We start from the raw sequence: 23134 nt of genomic DNA on the forward strand, positions 1-23134 counted from the left end.
CATAAAGAATTAGGCCTATATTATATACATAGATGTGTAAATATCATATTTAAGGTTTGTATAATATATAGGTCATAGATATTAAAAGTCTTTTAAAGGGTAAATATGTATAAGGGCCTCACGGTGGCGCTGCAGGTAGTGTCTCTGTCACACAGCTCCAGGGACCTGAGGCTGTGGGTTCCAGCCCGGCTCCAGGTGAGTGTCTGTGAGGAGTTTGCTGTGTTTCTTTACTTTTCTCTGTCCTTCATCCATTGCCCTGCCTTCTTTCTCAGCTGTGTCCTCATTCTCTCTTCCTCTCGCCTGTTTTCACACACTCCAGAACCGCGCTGACTACTGTGCTCTCCTTAGAAACGGAGGGAACCTTTCACAGGAGACAAATTAAATATATATAGGAATATAAATAAAGATGCGGCCCAATTAGGATCCACAAGCGGTCTCCTGTTAGTGCCACGACTCTCCTAAATTCAGAGGTGTGTATCTCGAGGACGCTGTCAGCGCGATGACACACGACAATGGCCATCTCCGACAACAGGAGGCTGCAGGCACCAGCAATTTTATTTTTAGCCTTTCTTACAACACAGCGTGAAGTATCAGGGTCCGGCTCAGCGGGACACGGCTCTCGCCACAGACTCTCTGCATGTTTGCCTCAATTTAATCCATTATTCAGAAGCTAGCCGCCAGCTCTGCCGTGTCGTGTGATTTTGCGTTATTGCTTAATGCTTTCATTTGAATAAAGACACAGTCTCTAACAGCAGTCTCAAAATGCAGTGAAATTTTGGAGGGAAATGTCATATTAGAGCACGAATCAGCGAATCACAGCGGAGCCAAACACTCAGAAAAAACAAAGGAACACACAGAAATGCCAATGTCAGATCTGTACTAAAACATATCCTTCTTACATAGACCTCTGTGTAAATACAGCACTGTGCATGGATTACAAAGTGCTTCATTGTTTAATAACATCTTCCACTGTTAAATCATTTCACTCTGCAGACAGTAAGATTTGCACAGACATCTACACACACACATGTACACACACAGACACACACATTTCAGCTGCTGCACACACTTCTCTCATGACTCTAAAACAGTTAAGGGGTGTATTTCTGAGGAGATTAGAGTTGAGATATTTCACTGAAACTGTTTGGAATCTGAGAGGCACAAAATACAACCAATGTCTAAGACTGACTTCAAAGGTCTTCACTAAACAGGAGCTTCTCTAATAATATTCTACATACAAATTACATCATAATAATAATAATAATCTTTATTTGTATAAAACCTTTCATAAATAAATGCGTAAGTGATTTTTCTAAAACATTCATTCATTCTTTCATTGTCTGTGACGCTTATCACACTCTGGAGGGGGCACCAGTCCATCACAGGGCGACACACTCTCACACATTCACTCACACACTCACACCTACGGAAACTTTTGAGTCTCCAATCCACCTACCAATGTGTGTTTTTGGAGCGTGGGAGGAAACTAGAACACCCGGAGGAAACCCACTCATACACAGAGAGAACACACCACACTCCTCACAGACAGTCACCCGGAGGAAACCCACGCAGACACAGGGAGAACACACCACACTCCACATAGACAGTCACCCGGAGGAAACCCACGCAGACACAGAGAGAACACACCACACTCCTCACAGACAGTCACCCGGAGAAAACCCACACAGACACAGGGAGAACACACCACACTCCTCACTGACAGTCACCCGGAGGAAACCCACGCAGACACATAGAGAACACACCACACTCCTCACAGACAGTCACCCGGAGGAAACCCACACAGACACAGGGAGAACACACTCCACATTGACAGTCACCCGGAGGAAACCCACGCAGACACATAGAGAACACACCACACTCCTCACAGACAGTCACCTGGAGCGGGACTCGAACCCACAACCTCCAGGACCCTGGAGCTGTGACACAGACACTACCTGCAGCGCCACTGTGTGGCCTGTAATCATAATTAAAAAATGAAATAAAATCAGTTTTACAAGTAATACAATAAAAGAATATAAAATTAAATATGATGAAAAATGAATAGAAATATATACATGAAAAATAAAAGCTTGAAATAACCATCCTATGTAATAAAACTAATCTTGTTCCTCAGAAAGGCTTTTGCACAGATCATTACAAGTAAACAACTAAAAGATTGTTATCAGGACCTTCCTCGGTCTGTACTCATTTGTTTTGTCTTATTCCCTTAGTCACGCCCCACACCTGTGGGCTGGTATGGTCATGTGAGCTGGTACGCAGGTGATCTTCAGCATCTGCCTCTGATTCTCCCTTTATCCCTCACCCTCATGAAAGCTGTTTATATTTGATTCTGGAGTTTTGCTGCACCCTGAGTGAGGAAGAGCACCTATAAACTGGTTATCAGTTTTTGGGAAATCCAGTGCAACAAATTTTATTCCATTTTTTACTTGTTTTTCTGATTTTCAGCCTTGGGTTTCAGTGTAGGGACTGAAGCTGTTGACTGTGGCCCAGAGAGAATGGACTAGACCAGCCTCTTTTGACCTGGACTTGCTCCGTTAGCCCTGCAGCAGAGCAGCAAACAGCAACCTGTCAGCCCCAGTGTACTGCTGAGTTTATTTTAACCTACATATCATCCACAGAGACACAGTGTGCAGCTGAGTGGGGCAGAGATGTGAGGTCGCTTATTGGTTGGCATTTAAAGCCTGGCTATCACTGTTATATAGTGTAAGCTCTTTAAAGCATGTGGAGTTAAAGAAGAGGGTGGAATTCATGCTCCGTGTCTCTGCTCGGTATGTGTGGTGTCCTCCTTCTGTCTTGCATGTGAATAGAAAAAGGGAAATAATTGTCTTACACTCCAGTTACCAGTCTGCTCTGGCCTAGTTTTGCTCCTCGCGCACGGGGCTTGATGTTCCACATTGAAACACACCACACCCACGTCCCGTTTCACAGGAGCTCAGGAGACTGTCAGTGGATGGCTGTCTCTCCGCGCCCTGTCCTCAGAGGCCGGCTTTGTCCAGTCAGGTGTTTTACTGCGGCCAGATCCTGTTACCACAGTGCCGCAGGGAACCAGCAGGTGGATGAGGAACAGGGATGTTGTTGGATGAAACCGGAGACAGTGGGTCAGCTTGTGTTTAGAAAAGTAGTTAATGGGGTTCTCACCCCACACCCAGAGCCGTAACCCCCCTGAGAGAAGACTAGAAAGAGAGAGGACAATGTCATTGTCTGGAGAATACAGCAGGAATGCAAAGGAAATACTGCAGGAATACTGGGAAAATACAAGAGGAACTAGAGGGGGAACGTTCGTGAATGATCTTTGTATTTGGCCTGTCAGATGACGCTATCATCATTGCAACATTAGCGTATGTACCGCTTGATAGCTAAAAGTTACATTTGTAGAACATTTAGTCGAATAAAAACTTCCACCTTAAACAAAAACTTCAATTGTATTTGAATTCCACATTAAATAAATGACCACTTCAAATACATTTTAAAACCCTAAAAAAAAGGGAAAAAATATTTTGACCACCACCTTAAAAAACATTTCACCTTAAAAAAGTTTTACTTAGACATCCACATTAAATAAATGACCACTTCAAATAAACCTTAAAATATTAAAAAAGACTGCCAAGATATTTTGAACGGCACCTTAAAAATCCACCTTTAAAAAACAGCCATTGTATTCCCAGTAAACATTTAACCATTGATTCAACGTTGAAATAACATAATGACTGCTGTTTAATCAACGTTCTCTTAAGGTTGAAAATGAAAGTTGAAAAGACGTCCAAATACAGACATTGACAAGACGACTATTAGACGTATTTTGGACGTCCATTGACGTTATCAATTGGTCACCACTTAACTAACTTATTAAGATGGATTTTGGACGTCCATTGACGTTTAAAATATGTCCTTGACGGACAGACTACTTTTAGACCTATTTTGAACATCCAGGGACGTTCCTTGTTTACTGGGTTTAAACTCCCACCTTAAATAAATGACCACTTCAAGCAAACCTTAAAACCATAAAAACGGCCAAGATATTTTGACAGCCACTTTAAATATAATAATAATAAGAAGAAAAATATTTCAAACAACTATAATTTGGCTTTGACAGACCAAATTAATAAGAATAATGATAATAATACTTGGCATTATGTAATAATAACATGTTGGGAGGGCGTGGTTCGGCTTTATACAAATTCTGAAACCGCCCAGAACTTCTCCCCAAAAGTGATTCTGAGTTCACTTCCCTGTTTCAGTCGTTACGTACGACGGAGTTTTAGGGCCACAGCGGTAAAAAAAAAAAAAAAAAAAAAGATTCCGAGATTAAAGTCAGAATTCTGAGAAAAAAAGTCGGAATAATTCTGAGAAAAAAGTCGGAATAATTCTGAGAAAAAAAGTCGGAATAATTCTGAGAAAAAAAGTCGGAATAATTCTGAGGAAAAAAAGTCGGAATAATTCTGAGAAAAAAAGTCGGAATAATTCTGAGAAAAAAAGTCAGAATAATTCGCTGCGTATAATGGAGCAGACACAGTGTAACTGTGGAACGCAATGTGTTGCTTAAGTTATGCTATGGTATAGATTTCAGGAATAAACACTCTTCTCTTCCACATCAGGGCCACAGTGTGATTAGTGTTTTAACCCTGAATCAGTGCACGAACCCAGGGCATGTAGTTTCACGATACAATTAATGATCACGAAAATGATGGATACAGAACGAGTAGAAGCTCCATCGCGTTACGGCTCGGACTCGTACGGCTCGGGCGCGATGGCGCCCACGAAGCTCCATCGCGTTACGGCTCGGACTCGTACAAAAAACTAAAGCCTTATGCATGAATTATTTATTAAACGCATTCAAACCACATGACGCAGCCCCTGACTGAGATGCATAAAGGCTTTAGTTTTTTGTACGAGTCCGAACCGTAACACGATGGAGCCTCGTGGGCGCCAGAGTTCTACTCTGTTACACTGTGTCTGCTCCAATATATGGAGCGAATTATTCTGACTTTTTTTCTCAGAATTATTCTGACTTTTTTTCTCAGAATTATTCTGACTTTTTTTCTCAGAATTATTCTGACTTTTTTTCTCAGAATTATTCCGACTTTTTTTCTCAGAATTATTCTGACTTTTTTTCTCAAAATTATTCCGACTTTTTTTCTCAGAATTATTCCGACTTTTTTTCTCAGAATTATTCCGACTTTTTATCTCAGAATTCTGACTTTAATCTCGGAATCTTGTTTTTTTTTTTTTTACCACTGTGGCCCTAAAACTCCGTCGTAGTTACGAGCCTGGGCTGTACGCGTGAAACATTTATAAAGCACTGGTCAATAACACAGAGAACCTGATTAAACTGGGAATTAACATGTAAAAGACATCAGACAATCAGACAAAATGAAACGAACATATAATACATTACATTCAATAAATACAGGGGGGACACAGCAGGTATACACAGAAATTCATAAGTACAATGGGAATAATGGGAAATGCGGGGTGTGAATACTGCAGGAATGCAGGAGGAATGCAGGGAGAGCATGTGGGGGAGGGTGTACAACTGGAACACAGGGGAATGCAGGAGGAACAGAGGGAGAATACAACAGAAATATAGAGGAATACATGAAGAAAGTAATGTTAACAGGGTTAAATCAGCGGGAACACCGGGGTTAAAACAGCAGGGAGCTGTGAGGGGAAACGCGAGCCTCTTGCCCAGCAGCCCATGCCACATTCCTCAGAGCAGTGGAGCGACCCAAATGAAGAAGCTGCACTTCCCCACAGTGACTCGCCACGGTTTAAAGCTGCGGTTCGACCAAAGATGAAAGTGTTTCTGTTCGTTCTGAAGACAGTGGACTCAAAAATGAAACGCTAATGAACTGCCAGACAGCACTAACGTACGACACTTAATCATCACTGTGTCAGTGATCGCTAATAGATTTAATAGAAACGTAATAAACCTATCAGATAGAATTAACAAAATGTAGCGTTCACCACAGTTTTAACTGCACTACATCTGTTCATCCACTTACAAATAGCAGTAAACCACGTAGCTGTGATTATGTGACATTTATTAATCGCTTCTAGCTGTGAACTGACCCATAAAAAAGCAGAAAGCCAGTTATAGGAGCCCTAAAGATGGCTTGCATCATGTGTATACCCCCTCCATAGGAAATTTCACTTTGTGTAATACTCTGATTTAATGCCCTGTGCTTCCTTTATTGCTGGATGCACTGAGCGTGAGCGTCTGTTCATCAAGAATTTAGTAAGAGAGTGACTTGTGCTTAACAGCTCCAAAAGAACACACTCGTCTTTGCTGATCAACTACATTCAGTGTAGGATGAAGATTATGTAAATTTAATATTTGGCTTTTGCTTCAGACCAGGACTATTTTAGGCTCAGCTTTCACACAAAGAAGCACATATTCAGACAAGGGTTACGTATGCAAAATATTTGGAGATGAACGTGAGGTTAGAAATGTTTAATACATGCACAGTGTGTGAAATCTCCATCCTCCCTCCAGGCGTCTTACCAAGGAAGCTTCTCCCACCCGCAAACGAAATTCAGCTGCTGTGCCCAAAAAAATGACAGAAAATAATGTGTCTCCTGCCCTGGCAGATTGTCTCGGGAAGGTGTCACTTCTCGTTTACGAGTTTATTTTGGTGCTGTCACGTCTGGAAGCTGGTGCTGTCACTAAATTGTTTCAGGCGAATTAGAAAGTTAAATCTCTGCCGGTTGTGTGTCTGGATGGAGGTGGCTTCACACTTCTCCTCCTTCACTGAGAATGCAAGCTGCTGGATTTTCCACAGGTTCCTTCTCCTGTTTTATTTAAGGCCTTTCTGTGGCCTGCATTTGTGAGTTCTTCCTCTCAACTCTCCATCATCTTCAATGCCACTTTGTTCTTGGCTTGCCTTGGTGCTCCTGACCCCTGAGAGAGAGAGAAAGAGAGAGAGAGAGAGAGAGAGAGAGAGAGAGAGAGAGAGAGAGAGAGAGAGAGAGAGAGAGAGAGAGAGAGGGGACAACAAAGCCTCTTTGTGGTGAGGAGGCCATTTCAAGGCCCCTTGTTTTCTGGAGTGTCATTCAGGGAGAAACAGGGATCATCTCTAAACTTTAAAGCAGAGGACATGAACTCTACGACATGATCTCTAAAAAATAATGGATTAAAAATACTTTGCTTGTGAGTTTAAAAAGTTACAACTCTCCCTGAAGGGTTCGCTAGAATCCTTGTACACTCTCAGTGGCAGTACCCTCAAGGGAACACATTCAGAACCTTTAATTAGGGACCGAACTGTACCTTACACTATATTAACTGTAGATGTTAAAGTTGTGTTGATGTCATTCACCCCGTTTCATCTCCAAGACTTTTATTGTGTTCTTTTATTCTCCACAGTTGTATAATGAAAGATGACAGCGATCCCCCTCTCCTTCTGGAGAAGAGAATGCAATGAACCTTTAGGGAACACAACTGGACTCTAACACCAATGCTGTACCTATAAAGATACACTACACTGTTTGTAGCTTTAGTGACAGTAATGTTCCTGTACTGTACCTTTATTTCTGAGAGTGTAGAGGACCTGGAATAATAGTTTGTATTTTATTAATCTCAGTATTTCTCCTGAAGAGAACAGCATTGACTAAAGGCTCATTTATGCTCGGTGTGTTTGTGCACATTCTCAGAAAGCTTACAGATATGTATGGAGCAGAACAGTACCATTGGAAACCATGTGGGGGCAGTGTAGCTGATAGTTCAAGTGAAACGCGACCTCTGGTAAAAAGTTTTTACGGTCCTCACAGATCACCGCAGCTTCTTTTGTCTTTTTTGTAATAAAGAATCATTACATTTCAGCTCCTCCTCCACTGTCACCAGTTTGTTGTTGTCAGAATATGTTGACTCTGTACTGCCCTCTAGTGGATGTACTGTGGAATATCCACTCCAAAACACGGGTATTTGCACAGTGACATTTGTGTATTATTTATGAATGTGAATGAGCCTTGAATGTGTGACTTGAGATAAGTCCCTCTCTTTTTCTTTGTCTTTAATACCTTTTTCTGCCCAACTTTGCTTGTACATTAGAATGACTTATTGATTACACACTTATTCTGATCAGTGGATGTTAGAATGTTTTAGTTCTGCTGGATGATTTGCAGGATGTGTTTTGATCCTTGGGGGCAGCGTGGGAGGGAGGGATGGGTTCTGGGGTGCTGGGTGGGTGATGCATGATTGGTTAGAGATGGATCTAAAAGTATATCTTTTTTCAATTTATGCAAAATATACCACATCAGCTGTGGTAATAATTGAAAAAGTCTATAGTGTAATCTGCCTCTTTCTCCTCAGATCTGAAGCAGGCCACTGCATGGTCACATGACCAAAGTCCCTCGAAGCTGAGTCTGATCTAATCGAACATGTGTGTGTGTGTGTGTTTGTGTGTCTGTGTGTGTGTATGAAAACATTGATTCATTCTCCGTGTTCATTTGTGGTACATGATTCCTCTTAAAAGGAGCCAATTATAGATCAGCGTTCCTCCAGCTCTGTGAATGATTCATGTGTCTGACGCTGGCTTTTCACATTGTTACATAAACCCTGGCTTTAGATTAATTCCAGTGAAAATCGAGCAGGATCGTAGGTGTATCCGAACCTGTTCTCCGCTGTGCTTTTCAGACCTGCGCCTCCCACAGCATCCTGGGGCGCTGGAACATATGCCCGACTTCACTGAGCAGAGCTAAATGGAACAAGTTCCTGTAAACAGCTTTTGAAAGCAGTCTTCCCTTGAAGGTGCTGGGGTTTAATTAGAGGAGAGGCAGACTCCCCTCTTTGTAGATGTAATTTCCAGGAAAATAGATGGGTTACAAACCCCCAAATAATATACAAACCACAGAAATAGGCTTCCATTTAAAATAAAATAATAATTGTAATGATAAAAGAACAGGAATATAATGTTTACTGATAAGTTCTCAGCTCTCGGCAGCTGCAGGGGCATCCAAACCCAGGCTTCATGGATCCAGTCCAGAACAGCAGCAGAGAAGATTTTTCAGAGCTTTTAACCAGTATTAAACTGTGTTCCTGTATAAATATATACTGAGTATGATAATGTAAATGCGTATTCTCTGGCACAGCTTTAATATAACAAAATATTCTTAAAACAGAAACACCTCTCCTAATGTCATTAATATATTCCAGCAACTTAAGTCGAATAAACCCTTTGAAAAATTACCTAAGCATATAATAAACCATATTAAGTAAGCTAATAAAATAGCTAATACAATAAGTAATTACACAATTTTTACTGTTTTTATAATAAATGTTTACCACATACTTATATAAAGAAAATCCAAAAAATTGTTTGGGTATCTAATGGGTGACATGGAAGTTAGAGGAAAAGGATGAAACTTTGTTGATGTTGATGTGCATCTCTTCTCTAGATGATTCACGTTTGTTTATTTGTTGCATAAACTGATGTTAATCAAATAGTTCCCTAATTTATTTAGCAACAGAAAATGAAATTTAAACAACGTTAGTGGAGGTATGTTTTATAAAGGGTGGACGGCAACTGTAAGTCTACAGACTAGGGAACTTGTGGTGTGATTAACATGGAATATTGCTGATTGGTATATTTAAATCTCTAAATGATGTTCATTATACTTTTCTTTAATTCCCCGGAGTTACTCACAGGAGACCATAATACCGTTAGCATTGCTGCTAAATATTTCAGAGTGACGGGTGGAAAACAGGTGTAGAGCTGTATTTATATGTAACTTCTGCCACCTCCTGGTGATCTCTGTCATTACCACTCCAATAACACTCAGCGGTATAAAGGGTATTTATCTCCAGTGCTTTTTACAATCTCCATACACAGAGCAACAGTGATTATACTGACACCTAGTGGCCTGAATGTGTCCGAGATTCACAGTATGGCATCTCCCAGTGAAGCGACCCACACTGTGGAGCAGAAACATGTTAATTTTTGGACAACAATGCAATTTGATTCTTCAACTGGTTTTGAAATGGGCTTATTCCTGTTTTAATGTGTAGATGTACGCAGGGTGTTCCTGATGCTAATGCTAATCCTAATGCTTGTTTCAGTGCGGGAGTCCTGTGTGCATACGCAGCCAATCAACACCTGAGCTCTCAGCTGAAGTCCATGAGGAGGTTGGTCAACAGTAACCTGAAGGATTTACATACCTTCGCCAACGACACGCCTGCGGTAAACACTCCAAACTGATGCACTGTGACAGATGGATGAGTTTATACACCCTGTCTGTCCAGAATATTCACACATCCTTTGTAATGAGTGTTTGCGAGAGGTTCACATCGCATTAGAGAACCCGTGCTGTAGAACTGTTCTTACATGTGATTGGTCTGTGATTGTCTGTGAATTTACTGCGCCACAAAACCCCTACTGTAAAGACAAGAAAATTTCTGCCGCTTAAAATAAACACTGTCAAAATTAAACCATTCTCAGTAGTTTATGGGTGACACAGTGGAGCAGCAAGTAGTGTCTCTGTCACAGCTCCAGGGTTGTGGGTTCGAGTCTCGCTCTGGGTGACTGTCTGTGAGGAGTGTGGTGTGTTCTCCCTGTGTTTGCGTGGGTTTCCTCCAGGTGACTGTCTGTGAGGAGTGTGGTGTGATGTCCCTGTGTCTGTGTGGGATTCCTCCGGGTGACTGTGAGTGAGGAGTGTGGTGTGTTCTCCCTGTGTCTGTGTGGGTTTCCTCCGGGTTACTGTCTGTGAGGAGTGTGTTCTGAGATGGTGAAAACTCAAGTGAACCAAACGGAGTAGGGGAGGGCGGGACTAGTTTGTGAACGAAACGCGAAATTCTATGTAAGCTCTAGAAAAACAAAATCCCGGACGTTTGTGAAATTCCGCCCGGACATTTTTTAAGTCTAAAAAAGAGGACATGTCCAGGTAAAAGAGGATGTCTGGTCACCCTATGTGAGTGTATGAGTGAATGTGTGAGTGTGTGTCGCCCTGTGAAGGACTGGCGCCCCCTCCAGGGTTTGTTCCCACCTTGCACCCAGTGATTCCGGGTAGACTTTGGACCCACCGCTGCCCTGAACTGGATAAGGGTTACAGACAATGAATGAATGAATCAGCGTGGTTCCACATTGGACAACATCTGTACTAGAGACAGTGGCCCGTGTGCATTAATATCAGTGTGAAAAGAGGCCGTGGTATTCTCCCAGTGTTGGGGGCATGGTGTGTAAATAATAGAATGAATCACTGTCTCTTTTTGTCACTGTTTTGTTTTTGTCTCTCACAGCAAATCGATTATCTCATATCTCAGTACGGAACTGCCAAGGAACAGGTGCTGTGTGACCTGGACAGTAAGTGCACTGTGGTTTACAGCAGTTTAACACTCTTCATCAATAGTGCTGCACTGATACAGTCCTACAATCAGCACTCACACACATCTTAAATACAGGGTTTGTGTGTGTGTGTGTGTGTGTGTGTGTGTGTGTGTTTCTCTCTCGCATGCACAGATGTTGGTGTGTTATTGGGTGGAAGGATACATGAGGAGCTGGGGAAAGAGGTGCGACCTGCTCTAGACGAAGTGTTGAACATGGCTGGAGGTAGAGTGAACAGTTTCTCTCTCTCTCTCCCTCTCTCTCTCTCTCTCTCTCTCTCTCTCTCTCTCTCTCTCTCTCTCTCTCGCACACACACACACACACACACACACACACTCCCTCTCTTTATCTCCCATCCCTTTCTCTCTCCTCATTGTTTTATCATATTTATCACAACATTAGGAGTGAAGTTATTGTAATGTTTTAACACTGAATCATAGTAGTTTTCAAGAGGTTATGAAACCCCTCAGTATTTTACTGCATCCCAGCCTCAGAAACTGTGGAAAACATCCAGGTTTAATCAACTGCAAATACTCATATTTAAAACACAGTCACTGTTTATGTCTCAGAACTATCTCTGTTAGATATTTTTCCTGAAACGGAAACGAATCTCAGTGGAAATTGAGACACCTCTGAGGTTTAGACCTCACCTACCCATCCGTGTGGTGAATCACTGCCCTTCCATACAGTAACCTGAATCTGTGGATGATGAGTGATGATAAAACCAGCGGCTGCTTCTCTAAGTCCTTCACCTGTGTCTTAAACTCTCTCTTGTCTTTGGTCGATTAGTGAAAGTGGAGAAAGCGATGAAAGGTAACCGCCGTTAAATCTTGGTTTTCCCTTTGGCTTCGTCCCAGTGAACGTCCCTCTCTTCTTCCCTCAGTCTCGCTGTTATTCCCCCTGAGTAACACACACCTCCACCCAGTGGAACCTGCCTGACCTCAGCCCTGTCCGAGTCGCCCCTGTGAAAATGCTGAAGGACCACTCCACTCAAATTTCTAACACTGCTAATAATAATGTTAATAATAGTATTGGGAGTAATGAACAGAAGCTGATGAGCTTGTGCTACTCAGACCAAGCCGCTGCTCAGTGAAATATAAATTCTCTTTTAGCAGTGTTTTATTTTGAGTGAGGTATTTGTTGATATTAAAGTGAGAGGTTCAAATAGCATCATCCTACAATCTCCCAGATGTCCTAGTGTTGTCGGTGCATGTCCATTGACCATTTGCAAATGCTCTGTAATCTTTCATTATACAACTGTGGAGAATACACAATAAAAGTCCTGGAGATGAAACGGGGCGAATGACATCAAAACAACTTTAACATCTACAGTTAATATAGAGTAAGGTACAGTTCTGTTCCTAATTATAGGAAGAGACTATTTACCCTTGAGGGTACCATCACGGTGACAGTTTTTCTGACAGTGTAGGCTACTCAGCATCTGTCACAGAGCTTTAATATTAACTCAGCGTCCTTCACGTAAACCCCCTCTTTATTTAAAACCTGCACTTTACTGAGATCAGCTCATGTCTAAGGTTTGATTAAAGTAAAATACAGAGCATTTCTGTTTAGTGAAAGTGCTGCAGATGCTTCCAGGATCCAGTTCTGGAAGTTTGACCGATGACGGAGCTGTGGATTATTCCGTATTTTGCAAATGGTCAATTCCTGAACGTTGTCTTAAAGAATAAAGCAGATAATGAAGGCCTGATAATGAGTGTGTGTACAAACATGTGTGTGTGTATGTGTGTGTGTGTGTGTGTGTGTGTGTGTGTGAGACAGTGATGCGGGACACTAAGGAAGCTCTGGAGAACGTGAGTGTGACTCTGGAGACTCTTCAGGAAGGGACGGGGAAGCTGCAGTTTAACCTGAGCGTGGTCCGAGCAGGTCTCAGTAACGCACTCTCTGACCCTGCCTGCGCAGTCGCGCCTGCAACACAGATCTGCAGCAACATACACAGCTCGCTGTCCCAACTCCAGATCAGCGCCAACTACTCCGGGGTACTCCCCACCTCTCTCTATCTCTGTGTGTCTCTCATTCATTTTGCATTGTTGATATGTTCAGTACATTTACATAGTAAAAGATCATAAAGAGTGAAAAGAAAGTCAATTTAAACCAAAATTATTATTCATATCTCTCTCTATCTTTGTTTCTCTCTCTCTCTCTCTCTCTCTCTCTCTCTCTCTCTCTCTCTCTCTGTTTCTCTCTTTTTCTGTTTCTTTCTCTCTCTCTCCCTCTCTTCCAATGCAATGTATAAATTCCTTATCGCCGCTGTCCTATTAAATCTGCCCCTGTATCTCCGTGTGTGTGTGTGTGTGTGTGTGTGTGTGTGTGTGTGTGTGTGTGTGTGTGTGTGTGTGTGTATGTGTATGTGTATGTGTGTGTGTTTAGTTACTGCATCATTTGAACACAGCAGCTGTCCTCCACACTGTGTGTAAATCTCATGGCGAATGACAAACAACAACGCTCCAAAACTCTGAATAATACCTTTTTACATTGATTTCCACTGAGAGTTGAGGTTATTTCCTGCTACTGTACTGTTACTATTTTGGGAGATACATGTTTTTCTCTGCGCAGTCGTGACATGTAGAAACTAAGCTCCGTGTACAACCCCTCATCTTTCCTCTCACTCGTTCCTGCATTAAACACAGAGGACGTGTTTGTCTTGCAGCTGCCCGGTGTCACTGACCAGCTGAAGAAGGTGAACGAGGTTCTGAAGACTGACCTCAGCCTCAGCGTTCAGAGGGTAACTTTAATTTATTTTTATGTACATACTGTCCTTCTAACACCTTCCTTTGAGTCCAGTTCCGCCTCTCGGCCTCTGTAGAGCTGCTCCGTCTCTAAACTCTCCTGTCGTCCTGCAGGGGCTTCTGGCCTTCAACGACACTCCAACCATGGTGACCGACCAGACCAGAAACGTAGCAGACGGTGAGACAGAGGAGGATATATGTGTGTGTGTGTGTGTGTGTGTGTGTGTGTGTGTGTGTGTGCATCGAATATCTCATCCTATGTTCTTGATGACTCTAGGAGTGCGAGGTTTGCTGGACGGCATCGGCAAAAACATCACCAGTTTCTCCAGACTCTTCCCCATCCAGAGCTCCCTGAACAACTTCACCGTTTTTGTCACACACACACACTCCAGCATTGAGGACCTCTACCCCGAGATCGACCAGATGGACTTCTACAGGTAAACGTCAGAGAAGATATGATGAGGGATGTCTGAAAGGGCGTAATCTCCCTCTAACTCTAGGATAAATTCAGGAAATGATGAGGATTCTGAGCGCTGAAGGTTTTTATTTTATCTGTGTCACAAACAACCACCTGAGGAAGCAAACGCATGAACAGAACACAAATACACAACTGTGGCAGGAAGCCTGCCTCCCCAGGAAGGGGCGCTGGAGGCAGGAGGATCTGCTCCTTAAATCATCCTTGTAGTATCACAGAGATTACTGTTATGGTCCCAGAAATAATTCAAGAGATGTCTTTTCATACAGAAACATGTTATAGCCCTCGCAGCACCACTGATGTTCCCTGAATTTCATTTCAGTAAAAGATTTCCTATTAAAGCAACACTAAATAGTATTTTACCTTAAACAGCTTCAAAATCATTGTGATGCTCCACTGAGCTGTAACAGAGAGAGTGGAGCCTCTGTAGTTGCTACTCCAGGCTCAGCACTGTAGAAACTGTACTGTGTAACTTTTATAGGAGATCACCCCCCACTCGCCTTGATTTTGGGACAAAAATGAATTACACTCTATTACACTGTAGGGGGAGCCCAGGAGCAAAAATACCAAATCTTACCTAATGTTGCTTTAATGTCTTGTGCGTGATGTTATGCAGCGGACCAGAACGAGGGCGAACGTCAAGGGGATGTTAATCTTTTTCTGGGCTCACTCAGAAAACCAGGTGCTCTGTTTGTGTCGTAACCAAGAGCACGGCTTCTTTCGTTTTCATTTTTATAATCCTCCCCCTGCAGGTGGATCAGCTGCATCGCACTCTGCTGTATGGTGGTCCTCGTCTTGGCCTTTAACTTTTTGGGTCTGCTGTGTGGGATTCTGGGATTTGACCGTCACGCTTCTCCGACAACCCGTGGCTGTGTGTCCAACACTGGAGGAAACCTGCTGATGGCGTGAGCGCTCCTTTCATATGTTTATGCCTCAGTTTTGTTCATAACATCTGTCTAAAACTATCCCTCCATCCCCCAGCGGTGTGGGCTTCAGCTTCCTATTCTCCTGGGTGCTGATGGGGGTGGTGACGGCCACCTTTGTTGTGGGGGGAAACCTGGAAAAGCTGGTGTGTGAGCCCTTCAACTCCAGACAACTTTTCAAGGCAAGACTGCACCAACACCATGATCCATTTTTATTCAATCCCAGATCCTGAACATGCGGAATATCGTTGCTTTCCAAAGAAAAACATGTATCTCCCAAAATATTTACTTTACAGGAGGAAAAACTCTCTTAACTTTCAAAAAGGTCAATGTTAGAACAAGTATCAAAAGCTGTTGGGTTTAAATGATGTAGTAAAAAGAGTAATAGTGCCACATAAATGGAGATAGTGTAAGGAGGCAGCCTGTACCACCGGCCACCAGCAGGGGGCCTGGCCAGCACAGTAGAAGAGCTGGTGTGTCTGGGTGAAAAGAATTCCCATCGGTAATTAAGGTGTGACACTTAAAAGGCCAATCAAATAGCACTTTACTGTTGTAGAGGGGTGAATAGTAGCTGTGGGTATAAAGAAAAGAAAAGGAAGCTCAGCCCTCTGTAAGCTGATAATAGATTCAGTTTTGCACCGTTTCTTTATGCGGTCTTTTCCCACCCGTTTTCAAGGTGCCTCAGTGGTAAGGTGCTGGTCTGCTGACTTTGGGATCTGGTGGTTCTAATAAAGCACTGGTCATAGTTTATTTCAGTACACAACACTTTCCTCATCACTACACAAAAGTAGAACAAACACCAATAAACACAATAACAGATAATAAACAATAGTAATAATAATAATACACCGCGACCCTGAAATGGAGAAGCGGAAAAGAAAATGATGATGATGATGATGAATAATAATAATAATAATAAAATAATACTGTACACTTGAGTCCACCTCTGACACCACGCTGTAACAGATAGATACATGATTTTCATTGGACTGCAATAATATCAAGTTTATAAAAGCAACTCAGATTTTCAGATTATTCCTTGCGTTCTTTGAAAAATAAAAGAAGAGTTTTTAAAGAGTTCTTAAAGTAGTTCACTCTGTGTGTTATTCTCTGGAGTCGGAGCTCTACAGACAAACACTATAATTATAAACATTAGTTCCCTGCAGTAGCCTCTGGAAATGGAATTAACTGCTGTGGTTGGTTTAGGTGCTGGACACTCCATACCTGGTAAACCCGGCTTGGAAGAACTTTATCCCTGGATACATGTACAACGATCCTGATATGGACCTCACACTGGAAAACCTCTACAGGTGAGGCCTAGAATAAGGATACTGAGGAATCACAGACTAACCCTTCACAGTCTATAGTGACCCTCCTGAATGCTTCTGTAAGAGTGTAAACAGCTTTCATTATGAGACTAGACTTCAATATAAAGCAATAAAATTAAAATGTTCTGGTCTGAAATCACCAGCCTGCCTCTCACAGCAAGCAGCAACATAGCCTTTACCCTCATGAGCCCTGTAGAATTCTCTTTATTTGGCATTGTGTCTACACACGTCTACACAACACCCACCCCACACTGGACATGACCTGTTTGACCTGCTGCCCTCGGCTAGACATTTGAGGTCTGTCACATCAGGGACAAACAGACTCAAGAACGGCTTCTACTCCAAAGCCACAGGAGAACGTGGACTGCCCTCTGCCAGACACAGACACTGACTGTGTGGAGAATTTTGGTGCTTTTCCACTGCAAGGGATCAACTCGTCTCGCTTTTACCCGGTCGCTTTTTCACCGGCAGAGTTCCTCCTCGAAATGGAGCTGGTGACATTTCACATTCACTGGAGATTTTGCCAGTGGAAAAGCAGAAGAGCCCAGTCAAGTCAAGTAGGTTCCACGCCGTAGTAAAGCTCCAATAGACTGGAACAGTGAATAAAATGACACAAATTACACTTGTGAAAACTGTAAAGATGTTACTGCACCTCTATATAGATAGATACCTAACTGCACTATTTGGTTATAGAAGCTCTGCAATTTGCACCACATCAATTTAAATAAAAAAATATGAAATTCGAGAAATTACTGAATAAAATAAATGAGCTACTGGAGCTACTAACGTTAAACAGTTGCATATTTTATGTTCATTACAAAATAAGTGACATATTTCAAGTCTTTTTTTTCTGTTGATCAGTACGTCTTACAGCTCATGAAAATCTGAAATTCAGTATTTCTAATATTTATTCAAATTTTTGGATGTGAAACTGTATTAGCAGCCTAAAGTAGGCCCTACATTACTGAAGCAATCATGCAGTCCAGCAGAGGGCAGCAGAGAGACCAGAGAAAAAGAATATTATGTATTAAGTTTATGTCAAGTATTAAAACCTCTCTCTCTCTCTCTCTCTCTCTCTCTCCCTCTCTCTTTCTCTCTCTCTCAGTAACTGTAAGGAGAATAGAGGGATTTATTCTGCCCTTCACCTGGATAAAGTGTTCAACATCTCTGCTCTGCTCAACACCAATGTGGTGAGTAGATTAAGGGATTATAGGAGCTTTGTCTTTCGTATCATTAATATGACTGTGCTCCAAAATACAGATTTTAAAGCTGTTTGTGTTGTACAGTCCACCTTTTCTGGAGAGAAATGCAGCGTCACAAGAGGAGACATTAGCCAAAAATAATGGGGTGGTTACAGAGACACAGTGACAGTAACTTAATTATGTCTGTGAGGCCTGTACATGGCATTTTCAGGAGCAGAGTCAGTATTTTCTGCATTAATAATAAACTAAAGAGTCTGGAGCTCAGGTTATATATCAACAGCAGGTTTCATTCATTCAGTAAGTAGCTCCAGATCCTACAACAAGGCTGTACAGGACACCAGTCCATCCCAGGGCATCAAACAATCACCCAGTCACTCACACAGTAATATGGATGGACACTTTTACACAGCTGGTCACTTGAGTTGGGTGAAAACTGAGGTTTTCTAAGCGCTCTCCAAGGTGGAGGTATGTGAAGACTATTGTCTCTGTTCTCCTGTGGACAAGGAAAACTGTAAACTACACTATACACACAGAGCTCCTCGCTCCCTCTACAGTGAACTTCATCAGTCATAAACTACATTGTACACACACAGCTCCTCACTCCCTCTACAGTGAACTTCATCAGTCATAAACTACATTGTACACACACAGCTCCTCACTCCCTCTACAGTGAACTACATCAGTCATAAACTACACTGTACACACACAGCTCCTCACTCCCTCTAGAATTAACTACATCAGTCATAAACTACACTGTACACACACAGCTCCTCGCTCTCTCTACAGTGAACTACATCAGTCACAAACTACACTGTACACACACAGCTCCTCGCTCCCTCTACAGTGAACTACATCAGTCATAAACTACACTGTACACACACAGCTCCTCGCTCCCTCTACAGTGAACTACATCAGTAACAAACTACACTGTACACACACAGCTCCTCACTCGCTCTACAGTGAACTACACCAGTCATATACTACACTGTACACACACAGCTCCTCACTCCCTCTACAGTGAACTACATCAGTCACAAACTACACTGTACACACACACAGCTCCTCACTCCCTCTACAGTGAACTACATCAGTCACAAACTACACTGTACACACACACAGCTCCTCACTCCCTCTACAGTGAACTACATCAGTCATAAACTACACTGTACACACACAGCTCCTCGCTCCCTCTACAGTGAACTACATCAGTTATAAACTACACCGTACACACACAGCTCCTTGCTCCCTCTACATTGAACTGCATCAGTCATAAACTACACTGTACACACACAGCTCCTTGCTCCCGCTACAATGAACTACATCAGTCATAAACTACACTGTACACACACAGCTCCTCAGTCCCTCTACAGTGAACTACATCAGTCACAAACTACACTGTACACACACAGACAGCACTAGAGTTCAGATTCACAAAGATGAATAAATAGAAATGATGTGTGTTAGAAATATATACTGCACTGTTAACATCTAGATTCAGTCGTTTCAGAACGTGTGTAGTGCACTACAGAGGGAGCATTGAGTGATTTGGGAGTAAACCACTGTTTTTCTCTCACGTGTTGTGGTGTTACCTCTCTGTAAGAGGTACTATGGGCCCCTACTGGACTGATGTGATAATGCAACCGTAATCATATTCGTCTGGACAGGATATTCTTAAAAACGGAGGAAAATCCCTTTTTTTAAAAAAATAACTGGATCAGTGTGGACGGGGCCTCAGCGTAGAAACATATTTTTTGTTTGGAAAAAAGATCACATAATTCCTGCTGAATGTGCTTCCCTTTGTTCACGTTTATGTCTTGATTATGTCCAGAAGGCTCTCCAGTGAGGTCCAGTCCTGTGCAGGTCCTAATTATATTTCTTCTATCTTTTTCCCTGCAATAAAAATAACTCCCTTTGCAGGTAATTAAATAAAAGACCTCCCAAACTGCTCCGCTGTACCACATCACGGCCTCTATCTCTGCTGCTGTTTAAAAAAATGTAAGGAGAAGCAAGTCGACCAGAGCTTGAAACTGGATTACTGTCTGATTACTGTTTGCGATAGCAGTTCTACACAATGTAATACACTCAAGCTCTTAGGGATGTGCTCAGTCTGAATCAGGATCTGGCTCTGACACTGAGAAAGACCAGAGCCATGCATTAACCTCCTTTCACCCTGTGCCACTGTACCTTCTGACTCTGTGCCAGTCTTAGTGGTCGTCTTCCTCAGCTTGGGGCACATGATACTCCTCGATTTCCTTCTCCTTCTTCCTGTAAGCTACTGCCAGCTGGCACGCTGCACTGCTCCTCCTGGTGTTAATGGAGAGGACTCGCCAGGGCATGAGGCAGTAAGCCATGCAAATAAGTAGTTTCCTTAAGCAGGCTCTGCTGCATGCCCCGAGGAACATTAAAATTTGGCTCTGTGCTTGATGTAAATAGACTTAATTATGTGCTGTCTGAGTTACTGGGAGCAGACAACTGTAGATTTGTTTCCTTGTGTGTCTCATGCTCACAGAGAACACATTATCTGAGCTTCTGGAGCTGGCGAGGTCCCCAGGCCTGTTTCTCACTAAGTGTTTCTCAGAGCGAACGGTTCGGCTGCTCAGGGCTGTGGCATTTCACAGCGGAACTCGTCTCTTTAAGGTCACAAAGACCTTTCTCCACTAAATCTCCTACTTCTTTCATAATGCTCTTTAGCTCGATGTAAACACATTGTTTTTCTGTTTTTATAATTGCAGGATGTTTTTTTTTTGTTCTGGTTGTGCATGTGTATAATTTAAAGCACATTTATGTCCATGCTCTTCTCTCTGTGCTGGATCACTTCCACCCAGCTCTTTTTATAGCAGCATATTAATCCTATTCTAGGTCTAAACAGCGAAGCAAATGCTGCATGAAATCTGATTTTATTTGAAGAATGAGCTTAATGTCGAGCTGGAAAACAAGCCTTTAACGTCACAGTATTTTTTTCCATAACAAAACATTTCCACCCACAACTGTTTAAAATGCAACTTCAGATGAATCTTATTTTGGAAACAGGTGGAAATTTGCATAGTTAGAACAGCTCAAATGCAGTCAAACCAACTTGACCGACGTTAGCATGGATGCAGATATATTTGTTGTTTTGCTTAGCTACAGCTACATGGTGTAACAAGGCTATAACAAGATCCCTACTGTTTCTGAAACAGGTTGAATGTACGCTTTGATAAAGTTGAATACACCTTATCTAACCCTCCAGGAGATGCTGGACAAACACAGAAACAGAGCGTGATAACACTTCTTCTCCCTCTCTAGTACACAAAGGATGTGTCCGGGAAGTTTGAGGGTATGAAGGTGGACCTGAGGTCCGTCATCCTGCTGGACGCAGAGGGAAAAGAGAACCTCGTCAGCTTCACCGAGACTGGGATCGGAGAGATCAACTTTGCTGCGTATCTGGAGGAAGTACGCTCTCACGTCACCTCAGTGATTGGCTGAAGGCTCTTCTGAGCACAGACTCGACATCTGTGCAAATACAGTCCTCCAGTGTTCAATCTATAACTGAATTACTATAAGTCTCATTGCACTTGTCTCCTTCTGTGTTACATTTGTTGTGTTTTCTCATTCACAGCTCAACAAAGGAGTGACCCGTGTTGATTTGCTGTCCTTCGCCAGTAACCTGGACACTCATGCTGACCAGCTGGTACATACACAGCCACTGTGCTACACAATGGTCTTATCAAAAATAAACCAAGGCAGTGTCTGAAATATTCTGAAGCCTTTCCATGAGGCCGCGTGTGAATAAAGCGGAAGAGTCATTTCTCCAGATGTATCCTTTAGTTCTCCATCTTTCCTTTAGTTGACCCAAACTCGATCCAGTTACAGGTTTCTCCACATCCGTTTGCTGATAACACGGGCAGCAAGACATGAAGGCTGCTGCCTTCTGTTTCAGACACAGCACGTGCTCCAATTAGCCAGAAAATTAAAGCCACCTCCTTGTTTCTACTGTCAATGTCCATTCAGTCAGCTCCACTGACCACATCAATCACTCTGCAGCTCTGCAGTTTACAGACTGTACCAGTCATTCACATGCTCTTTCTAAACTGGACATAAGCTTTCTTTACTCTGTTAATCTTTCCCTAAAAACATCTGTGTCTGTGTGTTTCAGTCTAAAGGGTCTTTACAGACATCGATAAAAGACCACGCTAACACACTCCGACAGATCTACTCCCATCAGGTCATGTCCATCCAGCAGTCCATGGTAATGTCTCTCTCTCTCTCTTCCTGGTTGTTAATTGTGTTGTATATATTATTTTTGAACATATTTTATGTTTATTTTGTGACAAAGCTAGAGACTTTGGCACCACATTGAAAGGGGACATTTGAAAGAATCCTTTGTTCAGTACTTGTGTACACTGATGTGTGGTTCTGGAGCCCACCACCCCACACACTGTTAAACAAGACCAGATAAATTTATCCTGTGAAACAACACAGGATAAAACGAGCCACTCTGATTCTGCTCCGCTTCTGATGTCAAGTGCAGAGACTTTAGAATAGGCCCTGCCCTCTCGTCTGAGTCTGTCCAATCACAGTGCTGGACCCATGTTTATGTGAGAGCGCAAAGATGAGGTTAAACACAACAAAACAGACACAACAAGCTCATAGAAATAAGAGCACTGAGTAAAAACAGAGAAAATGAGAACGGAGAAGAAAGTGAACCGAGTGAAAACGGCAAAAAATCAGAGCTTCTGCTTCTGCTCGCTCCTCACTGCTGTGCACTCGGGTTCGGGGTGAACAGCGAGTGGCTCATTATCATTTAAAGGAACAGGTGCTGAAAGCGTGCATTCTGAACAGGGCTGTTTACACGGCGGGAGAACACTGATGTGGGGCTCGTGGGTTTGTACCAAAGCAGGTCACCGACGTTTCATTAAGAAACAGAAATGTGTTCCACTGTCGAGACGAGGGGGAGGTGGGAAATAAAAAAAAACATGTACCATGGTACTTAAAGACCTTTTCTCTTTCTTTTTTCCTCCAAATCCAACTCCAAATTCAAGAAATATGTTAGAGCAAGGGTAAGACTGTGTGTGTGTGTCTGTTAGTGAGGTTTTTATTGATTACCTACAATAACACAGTAGATATTTTAACTTATTATTCATTTT

General features: G+C 42.5%; 1 protein-coding gene across 9 annotated transcripts in view; it reads left to right on the forward strand.

Annotated features, from left to right (window-relative positions):
* prom1a (prominin 1a) overlaps window positions 1–23134 on the forward strand; it is an 81495-nt gene that overhangs the window by 45450 nt on the left and 12911 nt on the right. For 7 of the 9 annotated variants that reach the window (XM_066648956.1, XM_066648958.1, XM_066648960.1 and 4 more), the window contains 15 exons: window positions 10073–10193; window positions 11249–11312; window positions 11469–11558; window positions 13113–13330; window positions 14002–14076; window positions 14195–14258; window positions 14358–14517; window positions 15308–15460; window positions 15537–15660; window positions 16685–16788; window positions 17912–17996; window positions 21294–21440; window positions 21607–21678; window positions 22144–22236; window positions 23030–23047. In XM_066648956.1, coding sequence (XP_066505053.1) covers window positions 10073–10193; window positions 11249–11312; window positions 11469–11558; window positions 13113–13330; window positions 14002–14076; window positions 14195–14258; window positions 14358–14517; window positions 15308–15460; window positions 15537–15660; window positions 16685–16788; window positions 17912–17996; window positions 21294–21440; window positions 21607–21678; window positions 22144–22236; window positions 23030–23047 — 1588 coding nt within the window. The remainder of the gene's footprint in view (window positions 1–10072; window positions 10194–11248; window positions 11313–11468; window positions 11559–13112; window positions 13331–14001; window positions 14077–14194; window positions 14259–14357; window positions 14518–15307; window positions 15461–15536; window positions 15661–16684; window positions 16789–17911; window positions 17997–21293; window positions 21441–21606; window positions 21679–22143; window positions 22237–23029; window positions 23048–23134) is intronic. The other 2 variants (XM_066648957.1, XM_066648961.1) reach the window with 1 other exon arrangement.

The sequence above is a fragment of the Hoplias malabaricus genome, chromosome 17 (genome assembly GCF_029633855.1).
Source record: "Hoplias malabaricus isolate fHopMal1 chromosome 17, fHopMal1.hap1, whole genome shotgun sequence".
Taxonomy (NCBI): domain Eukaryota; kingdom Metazoa; phylum Chordata; class Actinopteri; order Characiformes; family Erythrinidae; genus Hoplias; species Hoplias malabaricus.